General features: G+C 53.4%; 2 protein-coding genes across 2 annotated transcripts in view; one reads left to right on the top strand and one right to left on the bottom strand.

The window, feature by feature from the left end:
• Positions 1–16,618, bottom strand: part of SMIM35 (small integral membrane protein 35) — a 29,968-nt gene extending 13,350 nt beyond the window's left edge. The window contains exon 1 of the mRNA XM_054005659.1: positions 16,563–16,618. Coding sequence (XP_053861634.1) covers positions 16,563–16,569 — 7 coding nt within the window. The 5' untranslated portion in view covers positions 16,570–16,618. The remainder of the gene's footprint in view (positions 1–16,562) is intronic.
• Positions 10,973–21,169, top strand: part of TMPRSS4 (transmembrane serine protease 4) — a 32,202-nt gene continuing 22,005 nt past the window's right edge. Inside the window, exons 1-3 of the mRNA XM_054005655.1 lie at positions 10,973–11,152; positions 20,083–20,116; positions 20,216–20,329. Coding sequence (XP_053861630.1) covers positions 11,150–11,152; positions 20,083–20,116; positions 20,216–20,329 — 151 coding nt within the window. The 5' untranslated portion in view covers positions 10,973–11,149. The remainder of the gene's footprint in view (positions 11,153–20,082; positions 20,117–20,215; positions 20,330–21,169) is intronic.

Raw genomic sequence — 21,169 nt, forward strand, 5'->3', positions numbered from 1 at the left:
CGATTAGCGAGGGTGCTTGGTTGCAGCCAATGCTCTAAATCTCTCACCTCCAGCAGCATCATTAAGGAGCTACCTCAGCCCAACAGGGGAGAGAGAAAATGCTGTTTAATTACCTGGCTTGGGATCCATCTATTTCCTGGGTCCCCGAACGCGCAGGAACAGCTTATGCAACGCACCCGGCGGGCAGATCATCTCCCTGAGGACGAGAGGAAAGCTGTGCTGGCTGAGACAGGGCTGTCCTGCTCAGCCCATCCGCCTGGCTCTGCCTCAGCCTCTCCCCCGTTGACACAACCTGCTCTGTGTTTGCCCGACAAGGCACAGCCGCTCTTCAAACATCCCCTCTGGTGACGGAGGCAGTTTGGCTCCCAGCCACGTGTCAGCCTCCACCTTCCTTTACCTAGTCCAAGACTGTCCTGTCTCCTTGTGTCCCACACACCTGGGCTTCCGGGGCCTGCAGGGAAAATCCCAGCAGGGTCACCTCAGCCCAGCAGACGCGTCAGACTCCAGGCAGCCAGACCTGCCGTCACTGCCCTGTCCTTACAGAACAGAGCTCCCCCGGAGAACAGCGGGTCAAGGGCCCCTCTGCTCTGCACAGCCCTTACGGGTCCCGTGGCCCAGCAGCTGCTGCATTTCCACCCTGTGTCTAAGGGGGGAGTGGAAAGGAAGCCTGAGGATGCAGCTGATCTCCCCAGCCGGCCCGGAGCAGACAAGAGGCAGAGACTGGTTGACCGACCCCCTGCAAAGGCCCAGGGTGAGGAATGAGAACCTGCCGGGGTGCTCGGGGTGCCTGCCCCCAAAATAACCATAACAGGAGGCTCTTTCTCCTGAGGCTTGAGCTGCCCCACAGGACACTGAAACTTGTAGCATGGGGGCACCCAAATTAATGGCAGCAGGGCCCCCACTGTGCATTGGCTGTGCAGGGAGCCGGGCTCAGCAGGACAGCCAGGTAGGTGCCACCGGCCTGAGGCTGCACCACCCAAGGGAGACATGAGACCTTTGGGGAGCGTATTCCCAGCCGTGTCCTCCTGGCCGTGTTGGGGTGGAAAGGGAGTTTAGCCAGGCCCGGGAGCCCAGGACCAGGATGCCCCTCTGCCCACGGCAAAGGGAATTCAGCACAGGGAGCCCTGGCCTCTGTGAAACTCCTGCAGGTGACTTTCCCTTGCGCGGTGTCATGCCTCTCCGGTGTACAATGCCTTGTGTTTTCCTGACAGCGTGTAACGAGGAGAACAAACGATGAAGAAAGGGCAGCCTGGCCCCCCAGGGAGATCTCGAATAGCGTGGTGTGAACGTAGATGGTAATATTCTGGCATTTTCCCCACCCCACCGCAAAACCTGCTGGGACAAGAGAGATCCTCCCAGCTGGAAACAGCTGGCACAGCGGCTCTGGAACACAGCTACCTGGGCATCTAGCGTGCTGTTTGAGAAAGCCCATCACGCGAGGTAGCAAGTCATCCTAGCTCTGCCTTCTCCTAGGGCAGGATTCACACCAAAGCCACAGGCCAAAGGCATCCCCGGTGCAAGTCCCCGGAAGTCAGAGGCGTTTGCACCAGGCATGATGCTGGAGCCATGTGTGGCTGTGTGACCCTGCAGTGCACAGCTGTGAGATTGCACGCTGGAGGCTAAAGAGCACACCAGAAGGATGAAGGGGAGCACGCTCTCCCATGCGTGCAAACATCAAGCCAAACGTTCATCTTCCTCCCAGGAACATCCATCCTCACGTCTGCAAACCATAGATTATGACCCTGGAGAAGTTCTAATTGCTGCATCAATAGAGTGCCACCTGCTGACAGAAAGCGGTATCTCAGCCCCAGATTAATAAAGATGTCTGACTATCCCTGCTGTTGATACGGTGTCCCATGTAGTTGTTATTATTTATTTGTGTTACTGTCACAGCTGGCAGCTGTAGCCCCGGCCCAGGTGCTGGGCACTGTACAAACACAGGACAAAGAGCTGGTTCCCCTCCTCAAAGAGCTGACAATCCAAGATCCCAGCTCTTCCAATTTTATTGCATCGCATGATATTTGATACTTTGCTTAAAAGCCCCGCTCCTGGAGTGACGGGATTAGGTGAGACTCTCAGGGGGTCGAGGTTCTAGCCCCTGTGATTGCAGAGAAAAGCTTGAAGATCTGAATGACCTTATCGTCTCCAAGACCAGAAGGGAAAGAAAAAGAACCCTGGACCCATTGTTTTTGAAACCTCATGATTTGTAAGCCAAACTCGGGATTTTCTGGGTCCTGACTCATGTTTTTTTGAGCACATGGAGCTGGTAATACTGGAGTCCCTATGTTACCACTATAGCATTTCAGTGGTTCAGTGGGCAGAACACAACTACTTCCAAGGAAAATATAGTCAGCAACAGCGGCTTGGCTTTGCAGCTGATCTAAATCATGAGGGTGCCTTGGTTTGATTTTTAGTGTCTGTATTTGTATCACAGCAACAGCTCGATCCCCAAACTGAGATTGGGGCCTACTGTGCCGGGTGCTGCACAGATACTTAATCCATCCCCCGAAGAGCTGGCAGTCTAACTAGACAAGAGGGGGAGGGGAAACCGAGTCATGGAGTATCTCCAAGCTTTGCCCCATAGCCACAAGCCCAGCCTTTTCCCAGCAACTGATCCAGCCTGCTGGGGAGATAAAACCCTCACAAGCAATGGCACGGGGGGTTACAACAGCAGATATAGCCAGAGATAAGGACCCTTTTTCACTAGAGGGTGACCTAGTGCCATGCACATGCCAACATCCTGTCCTGCAGCCCAATCCCCGTCTTGGCACTGCACGAACCAGGCCCTGATTTGTGGCCCTGACCCAGGCCCCTCGAGTGACAGCACAGCATGCAGTCGCTGGTAAATCCTAGCAAGAGATTGCATCTCACCATAACGGAGACACGACTCCGCTGTGCTGAATATAAACGAGGTTCTTCCTTAGCGAGGCCATTGGACAAAACAGGAGCCGAGCCTGGGTAGATTCCTGCTGTCTGTCTAGCTCCCAGTCTAGCCAGCCTGGCCCATGGAATTTCTGAAAGCCAGAGAGGGAGGGGTTTATCCCGCCTGCCAATCGTACCACATCAGCTTCCACCCCGGCGCTGCCTTGCTCCATGTGCCCCAAAACAAGAGGGAGCATTTCCGGGAACACGGGGCCTAGACATTGGTGCACTTTCCAAACCACACCTGGTTCCCGCTCAGCAGCTCCAGGGAAGTTTCTGTTTTAGCTAGGAAAAGGAACAAGCTGTTCTTGGAGTCCCCAGGGCTGCTGCCTTCAGTATCACAGCTGCACCGGGATTACTCTGTTCCACCTGAGTTCCTGCAGCTCGGCCACCTCCGCTCACCCAGCGAGGGAGGGAAGGGAACAGTGCAGAACATTCACAGGGCGGGACATGAGCGACAGGGTACAAGGTGGGCAATGTAAAACAGTCCTCAGCTCCGCTGCACCAGCGGCTCAGGGAACAGCGTGGCTGGTGGAAGGGGGCAGGGGGAGGATTGCTGCAGGTTCCTGACCCCTTCCGCTGCACCAAATCCAGGTACTGCAGCTTGGGAAATTTGCTTCTTAAGGTGCAAGTGATATCAAGACGTATGGAGTGAATGCAAAGCTGAGCTCTCCTAAGGCACCCGGCGTGAGCAGGTCAGCAGCACATCCACTCTCACCTGCCAGTCTGTGTAACCGGGGTCCCAAGTTACTGAATCCAGTCGCAGCACCAGAGGGCGTCCCGCTGCGGAGAGCTTGGCTCGGCCAGAGTTCCCCAGGCCTATGGCAATGCTCAGCCACGCCGCCATGCTGAGCTGCCACGGCCCCGGGTTCGACGCTGCCCAATGGATCAGCACTTTCCAAAGGAGCCGTCCTCGGAGGTGGGTCCCAAGCTGGGGCCTGGGGTTGCCCTGTCTTGCCTCCAGTTAATGCGTCAGTTTCCATCCAAACCCAGATTGTCTGGGGGCACGGTTCCAGTCGTGGGGTCTGTTTTCACACTTTGTCCCGTGTGGTGACTGCAGGTTTCCCTTCTGTCACGTCGCTGGGGGCTCCCAGCCAATCTGGCTCAGCCACAAGCCCTGGGCCAGCTGCAGGAATCCCTGGGGGAGGCCCCTGGCTCATGTTCTGCAGGGGGTCAAATGAACATCACAGTCTCTTCTGGCCTTCCCAGCTATTGTGACCAGTTATTGGTATGTTAGAAAACAAACAGCATGTCCGTGAGAAAGGAGCAGACAGGCCTCCCCACCTGGCCAGGAAAGCTTGCTCCCGGAACGGAGGGTGTGGTGCCACTCAGGTCAATATTACACAACACACATTGTGTCCTCAGCGCCTTTGTGTTCTCCTCCGGATCACAGCAGCACCAGGGCCAAGAGCCAGTGGCCCCGGCAGACAGGAGAGGCGCTGCACCACCCGGCATGGGGCGAGAGCGCGAGACGGGGTGGCAGGGCCTTAGCCAGGGAGCGCTGAGGGTGAGACTCCGAAACAGACCAGTTCCCTGACATTGTCAAGGGTGGGGGTTGAGTGAACAAGCCCCCCACCAACTTGCGGGCAGGCAGTCAGGCTGCCATGCACCCCCCTGTGGCCTCTGCAGCCACTAGTCCGCTCTATGGGCTGGAGTAGCAGGCACTGGTCTCCAGGCACCCTGTCTGGGGGGTTCCTGGCCACTGCAACTGCTGCCTCCCCTTTTCCAAAGGCTTCTGCATCGCACCCGGCCCGGGGAGCCTTCCAGCTCCCGCTGTGTTCGTCCAGGCTGGCGTGACACCACACGACAAGTCTGCACCTTTCGCTGCCTTTTGTTTGGCACAGGTCCATCACTAGGCTACTCAGGACCTGGTCGTACGTAACACGGTCTCCTGGGCCTGGGGCCAACTCCTCATTGTCCTGCACCGTGTGCTGCTGGCCAATGCCCCAGAACGGCAGCGTCTCACACCCGCTTTGCACTGGGCGCGGGGCAGAGAATATTTAAAACACTTGCACTTTGGAGAGTCCTGGGCAGAAAGAAAGAAACAGGCTGTGGGGCCTGATACGGTCCCTGAGCCCAGGCAGGTGAGGGCTGAGACAATGAGATGGTGATTGCGGGTGGCTAGCCCAGTCAGGCAGTACAACACAATGGATCAGAGAGGCTCAAAGAATGCGGTTGGGTGGTTTGGCTGCCTCCTAACACCTTCCATCCCAGGGTATTTAAGCGCTGTGCAAACGTCAGTGGTTATGATTTAACATCACAGCCTCCCCCACCCCCATCCGTGGGACAGGTGTTAGTGCTGCTTACAGATGAGGAAACGCACGCACAGAGATTCATAGATTCCAAGGCCAGATAGGGTGACCAGACATCCCGATAAAATCGGGACCATCCTGATTTTTAGCTGTTTGTCCCGCGTCCCGACCGATCTCCGGTCGGGATGCAATTTGTTCCGATATTTTGCTCCGCCAGCAGCACTCGCCTTTTTTTTTTTTTTTTGCCCCTCTACCCTACCCCACCCCACCCCACCCCACCCCACCCCCGGTGTCCCGATATTTTCTTCATCTCATCTAGTCACCCTACGGCCAGAAGGGACCATTGTGATCATCTCGCCTGACCCCCTGAATTGCACAGGCCAGAGACCGGCCCCAGAATCATTCCCAGAGCAGAGCTTGTAGAAAAACATCCAATCAGGATTTCAAAACCGTCACTGACGGAGAATCAACCGCAAGCCTGGGTCAATTGTTCCAGCGGTTAATTACTCCATGTGCCTTATTTCCTGTCTGCCTTTGTCTAGCTTCAACTTCCAGCCATTGGATCACGTTAGACCTTTCTCTGCTAGACTGAAGGGCCCATTATTAAATATTTGTTCTCCATGCAGGTACTTACCGACTGATCAGTCACCCTTCAACCTTCTCTCTGTTAAGCTAAATAGATTGTGCTCCTTAAGTCTATTACTATTAGGGCATGTCACACCAATGCCAAATACGGAGGTAAAATAACCTCTCTCCTGCTACTTGAGATTCCCCCGTTTGTGCATCCCGGGATCACATTAGCTCTTTTGGCCACAGTGTCACGCTGGAAGCTCGTACTTAGTTGATTAGCCACCACAACCCCCAAATCTTTTCAGTCACGGCTTCCCAGGCTAGAGTCCCGTCCTGTAAGTATGGCCTATATTCTTTGTTCCTAGATGGATGCATTTAGCCGTATTAAAACACATATTGTTTGCTTGGGCCCGGATTACCAAGTGATCCAGATCGCTCTGAATCAGTGACCTGCCCTCTTCGTTTTTCCCCACTCCCACAATATTTGTGTCACCTGCAAACTTTATCAGTGATGATTTTATGAACACACCCATTCAATGACACACACACACACCCCATTTACAGTCACAGTTTGAGACCTATCAAGCAGGCATTGCAAAAGAATTGACTCTGATACTGAGCTAGTTCCAATACTGATCATCTCATCACATTAGCCAGGGGTAAGTTGCATGTATAATGAAGCAGTGAAGACTCTTGCCTGCTATTCTGGAAAGGTTCTAACTAACCAAAAATTAAAATACACACACCCTCAGTTTCTAAGGAGGTTTGCAAATGCCAGAGCTTTCAGTCATATTCATGCTCATCTCGAACTACAACCCACAGACTCGCTGATCTGATTTTCCTCCCTGTTTTCACATATTAAATCCATTAGGCAGCAGCCGTAACATACTTGGCGGGGGAGGCATTTTTGCCAAATTCTCCCTCTCCAGTAGGTGCTGTGATTTCACTCCATCTCCAGCCTGGTGGCATGTGGGAATTGCTCTGAAGAACACATCCCACCTCCTTTGATTAATTCATTACTTTCCTGCTCACCTGCTGAGACAGCAGAGTCAGGTAAGACAGGCACAGCTGTGTCCATTGTCACTTCTCTGCATGGTCAACGGTTGTGGCAATTTGGTGGTGAACGGTTATCCGCCAGGTTATCCCAAGCCATCATCCCACTTAGCAGCCCCATAGCACAGGAAGGGCAAGAGTGAAGTTGAGTGTTTCAAATGAATTATTTTTTAATTTACTATTGCAACTGTTTTTGGAGACGGTTTGTTAATGATCACTGCACCTCTCCCCAGCGCCAGAGAGCATCCAGCGTCCCTAGTCGCGACAGTATTTAAACCTGTGCTTAAAGCCTATGGAAGTGCATGCTTACAGGTGTAGCACCTGTGTTAGTGCTGTCCTGAACCAGGGCCCGGGAGGTTATAACGCTAGCCCTTTCTCCAGCAGCTTCCTGCCAAGGCTCTCAAAGCACGTGACAAACACTAGTGAGTTAAACATCACAGCCCCCGCACCAGGTAGGGCAGTGTTGTTACATGTCACTACTACCCTGCAGAGGCACAGCGGTCTAGTTCAGGGCAGAACCTAAGCCCCTGTGTTACTCATTACTGTGTTATTACGGGAAAGCCATCGTAATGTCCCCAGTGCCAGAGCTGTTAGTGCCTGTCCTGGTATGCCCAGGGTGGGGTCTGTCTGACAGAGCATCCCAGACTGCAGTGGAAACCGAGGGAGGAAACTGGCTCTCTGCTTTTAGGGCTCCTGCTGCTATCACATCTCCATACACATGTAAAAAACCTCGGGTAAGTCAAGCCCAGCCATTGTGCAGCCTCTGACTGCGCCAGAGGGCAGCTAGCGAGCTGGGGCATGACTGAGGAATCGGCGCTCGGGGCGCCTGTTACACCATACAGATGCTCCCCGGGTTACGCAAGACCCGACTTACGCAAATTCGCACATATGGAAAAAGTTCCATAAGCCAGAAATAGGATTTTCGAGTTGCGGAAACGTACGGGTATACATTTCCGACTTACAAAATTCGAGTTATATGAGGCTTTCCGGAACGGAACGATTGCGTGAGTCGGGGGCGTCTGTACATCACAGCTCCTCGCCGATTCACACCGCACGGAGACCCAGCTCTCCAGAGAGCGTGGCTGCTCTACACACTGCTGGGCGACTCCCTGGGAAGATGGAGACATTCCAACCCGCAGGTGTAACTTCTCGGTGTGACACAGGGACACAGAGAGCAACTTGTGACTCAAACTTCCCCGTGTGCACTCCGGGTGACCCAAGGGAGATGTTCTTTGTCTCCAGCTGAGGACGAGACATCTGCTGCCTGCTGTGCTGAGCCTTGCGGTTACAGGGCGGGTGGCACAAGCATCTCCCCCAGCTGACAGTGTCCAACCCCGGTTTAGTCCCAGAATGGTGCCAAGTGGGTCCTAGGGAGGCAGCTCTGAAAAAGGGGCTGGATTTGTGGAGGAAGGGCACAGACCCCTCTGAGTTCCCCAAAACTCTCTCCCATCGAGCTCCCCCGTGTGCTGAAATAAGCGGTGTCCTTAGGGACACAGCGATGGCCCTACATGATCAGACCCCTCACGTCTGGCCCCCGGCAGTGGCCGATGCCTGATGCTGCAGAGGGAGGAGTAAACAAGGTAAGGCTGCCAGCTGCCTCCCTCGCCCCCAGGGATTGGCTGCAATTTGTTTATCTCCTGGCCAATGCCCCAGAACGGCAGCGTCTCACACCCGCTTTGCACTGGGCGCGGGGCAGAGAATATTTAAAACACTTGCACTTTGGAGAGTCCTGGGCAGAAAGAAAGAAACAGGCTGTGGGGCCTGATACGGTCCCTGAGCCCAGGCAGGTGAGGGCTGAGACAATGAGATGGTGATTGCGGGTGGCTAGCCCAGTCAGGCAGTACAACACAATGGATCAGAGAGGCTCAAAGAATGCGGTTGGGTGGTTTGGCTGCCTCCTAACACCTTCCATCCCAGGGTATTTAAGCGCTGTGCAAACGTCAGTGGTTATGATTTAACGTCACAGCCTCCCCCACCCCCATCCGTGGGACAGGTGTTAGTGCTGCTTACAGATGAGGAAACGTACGCACAGAGATTCATAGATTCCAAGGCCAGATAGGGTGACCAGACATCCCGATAAAATCGGGACCATCCTGATTTTTAGCTGTTTGTCCCGCGTCCCGACCGATCTCCGGTCGGGATGCAATTTGTCCCGATATTTTGCTCCGCCAGCAGCACTCGCCTTTTTTTTTTTTTTTGCCCCTCTACCCTACCCCACCCCACCCCACCCCACCCCCGGTGTCCCGATATTTTCTTCATCTCATCTAGTCACCCTACGGCCAGAAGGGACCATTGTGATCATCTCGTCTGACCCCCTGAATTGCACAGGCCAGAGACCGGCCCCAGAATCATTCCCAGAGCAGAGCTTGTAGAAAAACATCCAATCAGGATTTCAAAACCGTCACTGATGGAGAATCAACCGCAAGCCTGGGTCAATTGTTCCAGCGGTTAATTACTCCATATGCCTTATTTCCTGTCTGCCTTTGTCTAGCTTCAACTTCCAGCCATTGGATCACGTTAGACCTTTCTCTGCTAGACTGAAGGGCCCATTATTAAATATTTGTTCTCCATGCAGGTACTTACCGACTGATCAGTCACCCTTCAACCTTCTCTCTGTTAGAGAGCTAGGGACCAGGAGCTCAGCTACCCCTGGTTAACTCTGCAGTGACGTCAGGGGAGTTCCTCCGGATCTAGACCAGGGGAAACGAGGCCAGGATCTGTCCTGAGATGCAGGCAGGCTGGGGCTGTGCGAGGCGCTGGGAGTGGGGAACGATCCAGTCCGTCCCTCCCCCGATGTGGAGCCACAGGGGCTGGGCATGGGGAACGATCCATTCCGTCCTGTCCCCCCAACCATGTGGGGCCAGAGGGGCTGGCATGATAACAGCGGATGAGAAGCACCCAGAACAATCAGCCTATCACAGCAGATGGGTTTCCTGCCAAGGCCACCGCGTTGCTTTTCCGCTGCGCTTTCCCTCTGTCCCCGAGGCACCCCGGGGGAACAGGGCCTCAGCAGAATGAAGGGCCAGGCTCCCATCCCCACCCAGGCCCTCACGTGCAGGACAATGTTCTGCAGCCACCAATGCGCAGCCTCAGGCCAAGAACCCAGCTGGCCCAGCCGCCAAAGGTGGCACTTGGACTGATGGGGCCTGGCACTCCCTGTCCCAGCCCGACACGTGTCGCGGTGCTTGGCTGTAACCTGCGTGCGCCAGTCGCCTGTGCTGTTTCCTCCCTGGATTCTCATCATGAGCCACCACAAGTTGGCTGTAACTCTTCTGGAGGTGACATGCTGACTAGCAACAGAAGCCACGCAGGGCATCTCCTACAGCTGAGCAGTGAAAGCCTTGGAGAACAGAGCACCTTGTGCCATAAAGCCCCTGGATGAAGCAGCCCAGCTCAGTGGTGAGAGCTTTCGGTGAGACAGCAATACCACGGCAATCTTCAAAACGCGTTTTCGTAAAGTAGCTGTGCTTAGCCCCGTAAAATCCGAGGTGCTCAACGTGCTTTACACGTGCACACACAGGGTAAGCAAGGGATAAATGTATGGAGCACGGCACCCGCCACTGAAACGGAGCCTCTTCTGGGGTGCACCATGGCAGCTGTCTAAGAGTCAACAGCAACACAACACACCGGCTCAGGTCAGGAAAGGACAAAGAACCTGGACCAGCTGCAGCTGAAGAAAGGAAACTGGGTGAAGAGATGGGCAACTTGTGCTCACTGACTCACTGTAATGAAACTGGGTGTCCTGTCTAGAAATATGACGAGCTGGTGACCTTAGAAGTAAGGGCATAACCGCCTGGTAACCTTCCGTGTCACATTTTCTTCCTTCCCCCTCCACACTATAACATTTCTGACTCAAAACCAACTTTGAGCAATGCGGAAGGACAGACAGACAGTGGGAGAGCACCGGTCAGGTGCCTGTTATCACAATGAGAACAGCCTTGCTCCATCAGTTCCCTCCTGATAGGCTAATCTTAGCAATAGCTCTGCAGGTGAGTCACTCTCCAGGGGTAGCTGCAGAGAAGATTATGCAGGTGATGTTGATGCTGACAGATGGGTGTCAAATTACAATCCAAATCATAATTCCTGTTTGACGACTTCCGTTGTGGGTGTTAAATAGCACTCCCGCTGTCCAGCGGTCAGTGCTGGGACAGAGCACCAAAGAGCAGGGGCTGCTCCGCTCAGGGAGAGTGGGAACAGCCGCAGAGCATCTGAGACTCTGGACAAACCGCATGGGTTCTGGCACCTTTCAGGCACCCAGCGATAGGAGGGCACGTGCTGCGTTTCAGGCATCCCTTGGATCTGGGAAACTGACTCTCTCCACAGGCTGAAGGACACCTCGCAGCTGGGCAAACATGGTGAGTCACCAGCATGGTAGCGTAGAAAGGCTTTTTTTCACCTCCCAGGGCCCCCTGGCAGATCCCACCATCCTTCACACAGGGATGAGAGAAGCTCACCTCCCTATTCGCTGCCATTTCACTGCTCTCCTGCCGGAGTTTCAGACTCAGTCAGATAGAGAGCAGCTCCACGTTTGAACGAGGCAGAATTATTATCCCTGGGTGTGAAAGAGAAAACCAGGGCACTCCTGTTCCCCCTTTCAAATGACCTATTCTTCTTTGGCTCTGAATATCCAAAGTTCTCAGCCCGGGAGTGTAACCCATCCTCTGCCTCCTTTCTTCTTCTGGACTTTGCTTTATTGCTTGCTAAATATATCAGGAGACGCTACTGCCCAGAGCCCATGGCTCCCCAACTTCTGCCCGGCTTCCCCTCCTGCCTCTCCTCCCTAGGAACTGCACCAATACATCGCTGGAATTAGCTGCCCCTCAAAAGTTTGCTTGCTGGGGTCCACGGCTCTTCCTGAGGTCAAAATACATGTGTTCTTAGAGGGGTCGTCCCCTAAGAGAGTCACTGCGACAGCTGGGCAAAGCATGGGCAAGAATTGTGCCAGCCTTCCCTGGAGCCGGCCTGTGGAATGTGGGTGCAATCATGTGCACTAACACTACAGCTGTGTGCACGAGGGTTTTCAGAAAATCTGCCCTGTTGTCTCTCCCCCAGTGGCAGCTGCAGTGTGAGCAGGGGCAGTGCACATGGGTGTTTCCATCACTGTGTCACCAATGCAGGTGGAGAAAACACTAGCACCGTGAGCAGCAGGATATTTCCCCAAAAGAGCTTAGTGCAGACAAGGCTCAGGACAGGAGAATGACCATTGATTTCAATGGGAACAAAGCCCCAAATCTGCACCCCTTACTCACACTGAGGAGTACACGCTCCTATTGAAGTCAATAGGCTTAAAGGGGGCAGAACGTGACCGTAACTCAGGCTACTACAATGGACGTGTAGGAGGCATCCCTATGGATGTCCCATTTCTATGTCCCAGAGATCTGACCGCCATTTTTAGAAGGTTCTAGGAACTTTCCTTTGCAAAGTCTGCACAGAGCACAGCTCACATTGGCTAGCAGGCTTCTTTGGTAGAAGGAATGGGAAACGTTTTCACGCCAATGATGTAGGTTTTGACGCAGTGCACCAGAGCGTAATTACCCATTTAATAGTGCCCATCACAGAGCGAGCCCTCTGTAGACCCTGACGAATCAGCCCAACCACCTCGCAGTGAGGAATACCATCCCTCATTTTATAGATGGGAGAACTAGACAAAAAGAGGCGGCGTGATTTGCCCAAGGTCAGTGAGTTGGTACAACCCAGGAGTTCCTCACTCCCAGTGCAGAGTACATACCATTTACCCACTAATTAATGAGCCCTTACAGGTCGACGCTGCATGGGAAGATTTCCTTCCTCTCTTTCTTAAAAGTAAAAAGCAGTAAATGTAACCGTTCAGCACGCAGCTCTGCCCCATCACCCCCGTGTGGTCTGAGCCACACAGCCAGAGGAATCAGGAAAGTCAGAATGACGCCGGTAGCTGATCCCTGACACAAGCCGGGTGCAGCAAACCTAGGCTTGGGTGAACCCCCCCAAATGTCCTGGATTCCAATGCTCATCTCTGAGTCAAACGTTCGTTGGTTTGTGTTTGGCAGAACGCGGTTTGGGGCACCACAGCACCAGAAGCTGCATTAATGTTCTGTCGGAGACGACAGAAAAGGTCATTTTAATTAGTCAGAGCAGCGCCCAGCTTTCCAAGGAAAGTGTTTGCTTTACATAAACAAGCTGGCCCAGTTCCTGCCCGGCTTTGAATTTAGCCAGTGCAGCTACAATTACAATGGGCTCTGTCTGAAGTCAGCCAGAGAGATACCGCGCACACACTGACTGGCTGCCTCCAGAGACCAGACTGAAAGCAGAGAATTTCTTTTGATATGAGGAGATTGCATAGACCCAAGGAAAGGCTAAGACCAACTATAGCTCAGACCTTATCCACTCTGCTCAAGAAGGATTTGACGTGCACAGGATGTCCTTCAACTGGCCACTTCTGTCTCTAGACACTAGTCTAGTCTCTAGGCAAGTTTTCATTCCAGCATCGCCTGTAAATTTCACCAGGGTTGAATTGTCTGCAATGAAACTGCAACAAAGACCGACCCGAGGCAGCCACATAGGCACAGAGAGTTCAGCTGGTCTAAAAGGCCTTTGAAAGTCCAAACAGAACCCTGAGCTGGGCTCCAACAGGCGGGACGCTCCATGGGAGAAGGAGAAGGACAGAAGCTCAGCAGGGTCCCTGCCAGCACCCGGGGACCAGTGTGGGAATTTGGCCCTAAGCATTTATGTAGAGTGGGCAGCTGCCAGTGATTATTGCAGAGTGGGAATCTCCTCAGCGACCTAGGCTAAGCCTAGCCTATCACTTCCCCACCCTTGGCATGGTGGCACCCGCCCTCTTGGTTATAAAAGAGGCCCCATCTGTGAGGTGGGGCTGGAATTCAGAGGCCACTGGAGGGGCGCTGACACAAGAGGTCATGTGTTTGTTCAAAGCCCTGCATGATCACCTGGAGGCCGCAGGTGGTATTTTATGGGTGAACAGGCTGGGCTGTTGCAAGACAATGTGGCATTTATACAGACACCACACACAGAAGATAGCAGCTTCCTGGAGGAAATCAAGTCAGGGATGGGCAGAGGAAAAGGCAGAAAGCTAAACTGACCCCCCAGCCCCAAAGATACACCCCTCCTCCTCCCCCCTACACTCTCACTGCCCCACACACCCACTCCCCAGACAGATTTTCTTTTTCACACCAGACTCCTGGATTTCCTTCCTGTCAAGCAGCTGGCATGTTGTGCATTAACCCACCACCTGCAGCCCTGCCATGACTCACTGCTGAACATTGGCTTCAAGGACAGAGATCCTGACTCATCTGCCCCAGGGAGGAATAACCCAGACCGTGAACATCTCTCCCTGCGCCACAGAACTCCAGGGACAAGTTTGTTAGGATTTAGCCCATTGCACAGGCTATGATAGAGAGGTGGAAGGGACAGGGAGGTATTACGAAGCATGGCCCAGACAGCTCAGTACATCGCTGTGAAACCCCCATTCTAACTCCGCACTACCGGGAGTTATGGACACCATGCTCACAGGTTTCCAAAGGGTTTACAATAATGAGAATAAAAGCTCGCATTTCCACAGTAGCCTGGAGGGTTGAGCAGTGGGCAGGGGATCTGCAGATCCTGGATTCGAATCCTGACCCTGGCCCTGACTTCAGGTTGCAATGCAGGTGAGGGAAGGCCTGTCTCAGGTTTCACTCCCTACCCTGTTACAGTGGCCCCCCAAACCAAGAGCCAGCCCGGAGCAGCACTAGGACGGCAGCCCTGAGCTCCAGGCAGACAGCACAGGGAAAGAGAAGGACGAGAGACCCCGATCCAAACGCCCTTGCCACAGAGAAGAATGGGGGCTAGTGCTGGGGCACCCAGGTACTGTGCACCGCTGTGTTCAGTTCCCCAAAGGACTCAGCCCTGTGCCAGGGAGTGATGGGCAGACAGGAGCCGCTGGTGTCCTGCCTGCCCTGCACCATGGCACTGACAGCTGGGAGTAGGGTGACCAGATGTCCCGATTTTATAGGGACAGTCCCGATATTTGGGGCTTTTTCTTATATAGGATCCTATTACCCCAACCCCCTGTCCTGATTTTTCACACTTTCTATCTGGTCACCCTAGCTGGGAGTGTTGGCCTTGCCCACAGACAGCGCCTTGAAAGCCAGGGGTGAGGAGCAGAATCAGTTAGTAACTAAAGAAAACAGGGATTAGGCGAAGTTAGAACAGCCACTGGCTGAGTGAGAGACACCTCAGCTGTTGAGCAAGTTTTGTTGTGAAGAGGAAAATAGGTCACAGTACATGAATATTGGGGAACATAGGGAAAACCCCTGACAGCATTCTGGGGGCCTGACTCACCCTCACCCTGCCCTCTATGCAGGGCCGCCCGGAGGATTCAGGGGGCCTGGGGTCTTCGGCGGCAGGGGCCCCCCGCCGCCGAATTACCACTGAAGCCCCGGCACTTCAGCGGCAGGTCCCAGGGCGGAAGGACCCCCTGCTGCCGAAGACCTGGAGCGGAAGAAGCTCCGGGGGCCCAGGCCCCATGAGAGTTTTCCGGGGGCCCCGGAGCGAGTGAAGGACCCCACCCCAGAGACCCCGAAAACCTCTCATGGGGGCCCCTGCGGGGTCCGGGGCAAATTGCCCCACTTGCCCCTCCGCCCTCCCGCCCCCCCGGGCAGCCCTGCCTCTATGTCAAGGCAACCTGGGTGGAGAAGGCGACAGGGTCAAAGCAGAAGCATCTTGAACCCACTTTGCTCAGGGGAAGTGAGAGGGGCCCAGGCACTGCAGAATCGGGCCCTGCACCATTCATAAAGGCAATGCAGCCGGATTCCTTCAGCCCCACAGCTTGTGCAGTCGTTTGCACCTTGGCAAAGCAGAGCAGGGTGGGTGTGAAAATGCTCCCTCTGGCGTAAGTGTGGGGTGGGAGAATCTGAGCTGGCATTTCATGCCCATTTTGCTCTTCATTTGCATGGGTGTAAATAGCATAGGGTGACCAGACAGCAAATGTGAAAAATCGGGACAAGAGTGGGGGGTAATAGGAGCCTATATAAGAAAAAGACCCAAAAATAGGGACATCTGGTCACCCTAAAATAGCATCACGGGTGCAGGGCGGGTGGGGACGGTCATAAGCCAGTCGCTGCAAAGTGAGCATTGACCTGTCAGTTCTCGGAGCTGATGAGTCCCAGCCCCTCCCTTGGTGGAGATGTTCCCCGTCAGTGTATGGCGCGGCTGAGCGCCCAGGCCAGTGGGCAAGTCTGCACCCTGCTAGAACACACGGAGCAGCACGGCCCCCATGGCACTGCCGATCGCCCGCTCTCTGCGCTGCCCCGCGTGGCTTTATCCCAGGCCCCACAATATCTGCTGCTTTTCTTAACGCCCCGCTCCACGACTACACGAGAATCGCAGCTTTCATTCAAAGCAAAAAGTCAGCCTCTAAGCCCTGGTGGCTGTGGAGAAAATTCTGACAAGCTGAATGCATCCCAGCGGCTCAGAAAGCAGGAGGCAAAGAGAAAATACCACCACCATTTGCTATGTTTTGGAGCCCATGATTGTGGGGGCCTCACTCTGATTTTTAAATGCTCGGGGTGGGCAACCCTGCAAATGATTAACAACAGTGAACAGCTGAGAAGTCTGACATCACACAACCCCCTCCCCCACTCGACAAGCAGCTCCCATCCCTGCTCCCAGGCTCCTGAATCTCAGTCCGTGTTGAATCGGTCTCCTTTGTGGGCCATTTTGTCTTAGAATTTGACCCCCTTCTCCCTGCTCCTCCTGGACACAGCCCCAGCACAGAGCCCTGACGCTTACCTGCCATTGCAGTGTCCAGCAGGGACACTGGAGGGAATGGTCTCGCGCAGGGCAGGAAGGGACATTAAAGTGACATGGAAACGGGCCGATTTCCATAGGCCAGGAGCTTGCTTTGAAAGTGAAAGCAGCCAGGGTCAGAGGGCAGCTCTCGGCAGCACAGCGAAGGCATCCATGCACATGTACGGCGTCCACATGAAAGTCCAGCCACGCTGCCCTGACTCTCTCTGGTTAGCATCAATACATCAACCAGAGAAAAGCTCGGCTGCTCCCAAGGCAAAGCTTCTCCTTCTGTAATCAGGTGTGGAGAGATGGAGGAGACTTAGTGTCTTATTTGTCACTTTCTCCTGAGACTGGCTGCTGCAAAGGGGTTTGTTGACACGTCTCCTAGCAGCTGCAATAGCTGTCCCTGCTCGTCTTTCTACTGTTTGTCCCAAGAGGCTGGGGGTGGATTCTCCGCCCCGCTCTGCAGGGACCACGCAGACATGCACAGCATGATGGAGAAAGGCAAAAGACACAGGAACAGCCTCGGGGCATGGGGCAGCCCAAGCCATCAAATTGGACCTGGGCGGCAATGCAAGACAGATACACTGGAAAAGCCACCTGCCCCTTGCTGCTATGCAGCCTGCTTTATTCCGGAGCTGGGGGATGGGGGATTTGCCTTTCTCCGAAGTTCGTCCCCTGCCTGGGTATTCGTTAGGCCAGTCGCACAGTGCACCAGCCTGCACGGAATGGCAGGGTCAGCAAAGTTCTTTCCAGGGCCAGAATCGCCCACACACCAATGCCCTCGTCTCCCTCTGCTACCAACCAGTGCTTCCTGCACGCCCTTGGACATGATCAAAGTTGTCCCTGGAAGTGCAGTTAGGGGGGCTCAGGAAACTCTCAGGCAGGCAAGAGAGGCCACTTCCGGCCAACCAAGAGAGCCCCAGAACAAACCTTGACTCCATCACCCAGGCACTAGGAGTGCTTTCAAATCTGCACCTCGATCTAGTTCTGAATTTTTCATCCCTATTTTTAACATGGGTTGAATTCAAAACCTTTGCTCCTGCGGTGTTTGAAATCTGGTTCTCAGTCAGATGGCTGAGGCCTAGCTGTAGTTAATCCCTAGCCTAGATCTTCACATCCCCTTGAATCAGACCTCGGGCAGCCCCTCTGCTCTGTCTGTGCCCAGACTTTTAATTCTGCACAGCTTCTCAATACAGTTCAGTGATGCTGAGATGATGCAAGCTGTTCCTTGGCACTGCCAACTCAGAGACTCTACCTGGACTTTGTAACAAGTTCCCCAGACAATTGTAGCCTTTGTTCTGTTGGAAAATGACATGCTGGGTTTCCATGGGGTTATTTTTTTCTTTGTTGTTAGTTAGTTTTCAATTAACTGTGGAAAAAATTGCACAGGCTGAGGAGTCAGGCCCTGATCCTACAAAGCACCCTCACACACACAGCCACAGAAATGTGGGGCTGGAAGGGGCCTCAACAGGTCATCGAGTCCAGCCCTGCACTGAGACAGGACCAAATAAACCCAGGCCCTCCCTGACCGGTGTTTGTCCTCTGTTCTGAAAAACCTTTGGTGACAGGGATTGGACAACCTGCCTTGGAGCCTGTTCCAGAGTTTAACTACCTGGAGAGTTAAAAAGGTTTTCCTAATATCTAACTGTACTGCAGATTAATCCCATTACTTCTTGTCCTGCCTTCAGTGAACATGGAGAACAGTTGATCACCGTCTTCTTTATAACAGCCCTTAACATAGTTCAAGACTCTTCTCAGGTTCCCCCTCAGTCTTCTTTTCATATGACTAAACAGATCCAGTTTTTTCAACTTTTTCTCATAGGTGAGATTTTCTAAACCCTTTATCGTTTTTGTTGTTCTCCTCTGGACTCTCTCCCATTTGTCCATATCTTTCCTAACGTGCAGTGCCCAGCTGAGGCCTCACCACTGCCAAGTAGAGTGAGACAATTACCTCCCGTGTCTTACATACAGCACTCCTGTTAATACACCCCAGAATGATATTAGCCTTTTTCACAACTGCATCATGTTGTTGACTTATTCAGTTTGTCAACCGCTAGACCTCCCAGTTCCTTTTCAGCAGTACGACCACCTAGTTCAGTGGCTCTCAAACTTTTTTACTGGTGACCCCTTTCAGATAGGAACCCTCTGCATGTGACCCCCCTTATACATTCAAAACACTTTTTTATATATTTAACACCATTATAAATGCTGGAGGCAAAGCGGGATTTGGGGTGGAGGTTGACAGCTCGCAACCCTCCCATGTAATAACCTCGCAACCCCCTGTTTGAGAACCCCTGACCTAGCCAGTTTTTCCCCGTTTTGCACTTATCTTTATCAAGTTTCAACTTGTTGATGTCAGACTGATTCTCCCATTTGTCAAGGCCATTTTGAGTTCTAATCCTGTCCTCCAATGTGCTTGCAACCCCTCCAGCTGGGTGTCATCCACACGTTTTATAAGCGCACACTCTACTCCATTGTCCAAGTCACTAATGAAAACACTAACTAGCACCAGACCCACGACTGGTCCATGGGGGACCCCACTACATACAGTCTCCCAGTTTGACAGCGAACCAATGAGAACGACTCTTTGAATACGGTTCTTCAACCAGTTGTGCACCCACCTTACACTAATTGCACCTAGGCCACATTTCCCTAGTTTGCTTATGAGGCTGTCATGTGGGACTGTCTAAAGCCTCACTAAAGTCAAGGGGAAACGATCACATGCCTTGCTTTAAGCACGTGAGTAGCCTAATCAGCGGGACTATTCCCCTGCGTATGCCCTTAGCAGGGTGACCAGATGTCCCGATTTTATAGGGACAGTCCCGATTTTGGGGGCTTTTTCTTATATAGGCACCTATTACCCCAACCCCCTGTCCTGATTTTTTACACTTGCTATCTGGTCACCCTAGCCCTTAGCGACCTGGGAGGTCTTGTGGGACGTACAGAACAATGCAACACAGCCAGGTCACTGCAGCCAAACGATTGCTGCGCTGTCACCTTGTAGGTGAAATGGGAACATGCAGGCACTTCCCCCCATTTGGCATATCCTAGTTCATCTCATCTCCAGGGTATTTCTCAGGTGCCTGTCCCCTCAGTATCTAAGGCCCAAATATGGTGGAATAATATCAAGGTCCAGAATACAATGGCCAGGAGTCTCTCCTTGCGGTGCCTGGGAGCTGCAGGAGCACAGCACCTGGGACAGCCGAGCCGTATAGGCTTTGAGGAGACAAGCATGTGGTGACAACACAGACTTCTCGGGGATATTCGGTTACATGAGCAAAAGCAGAATTGGGGCCTTAGCCTTTAACAGAAATCACCAGGGTCATTCCATGGGAAGACCATGGCCAGATCCAGTGGAAAGACTCCCCTGACTTCAAGGGGCTTTAGATCAGTTAGGATCAAGGTCTTTGGTAGCCAAGCAAGCAGCCCTGCACCATGCACATAGACTCCCATCCCAGGAACCCTCCTTTTAATGCACGTATTCAGTTCACTGACTGCTGTTCCCTTCCATTTGCAGGACACAGATTCTGAGTGGCCCCTGAACAGGAGAGGTAATGGCCTTATGGTCTCAGGCGGGGTTGTAAGTGTTGCTAACTGTGCTGGGCTGTGCTCCAAGACCACGTGCTCATGAGCTGCTCTCTGTGTTGCAGGTCCTCCTCCGGCACGCAAACCCCCAACTGTGACACAAAACTTCAAGCGATTTGGCATCCCGCTCATTGCCACCATCCTGAGCATGGCCACCATCATTGCAATTGCCTTCCTAAGTAAGGTCCCTTCTCTCCTGTCCCACTTGCATGCTGGGGGTTTGCACAGCAGCCCCACTTCCCTCTTGCTCTACACTCCACCAGGTGCCCGAGCAGTCTTGGCCAGAGCAGGCCTGACAAGACACTGTAGTGATAGCGCTTGAGGCGACAGCCTTTCCCCTGCAGAAACAGGACCTCACGCCTGCTGAGGCCAGTATAATTTGGGGAGAAACAGGGCGAGATGCAAACTTCAGATCCAGATCCCAGCCCCCTCCCAAAGCCTGGGGCAGTTGGGATCCAGGGTTTGGGGGGAGGGAACGACTCTATCCTCAGGGATCTCATCCTAATGCCGCCTTTGGGCCAGGTTGTGTCTGACTCCAGTGTTTATGCAGAAGTTGGGGGACAAACTGCAAGGAACCTTTGCCCTCCTATGGGGGGTGTATTGAGGACTGTTGGAATTTTGCAAGCTGTTGTTTTAAGAGTGGAGGGGTTCCCTGGTCCTGCGTGCAGGCTCTGGGGCTCTGTAGTAATGCCTGCAAGTGGAGTCAGGTCTGCCAGGCTGGAAACAGACAGCTTAAAGCACAGTGGGGTATCTCATTGCCCTAGGGAGCAGCCTGTTTTCTCCTTCTCTGTTTTTGAGTTCTTGTTCTCAATGCTAAGAAATAAAATTGTGTTACGTCACAAGCTTCCAGCGAGAGATCTCATCTCTGTGTGCGTATGCCATGAACATAACTCTGCGCAGAAGCCAGGCACAACTGGGCCCAAGTGCACAGCTCACTCCCTGCTACTGCCCCCAGGGCAATGGGAATGCTGCAGGGCTATGCTTACCCCCACTGCACTGGCCAGCTGAGTTAGCTGGAT

The sequence above is a fragment of the Malaclemys terrapin genome, chromosome 15 (assembly GCF_027887155.1).
Source record: "Malaclemys terrapin pileata isolate rMalTer1 chromosome 15, rMalTer1.hap1, whole genome shotgun sequence".
Lineage (NCBI taxonomy): Eukaryota > Metazoa > Chordata > Testudines > Emydidae > Malaclemys > Malaclemys terrapin.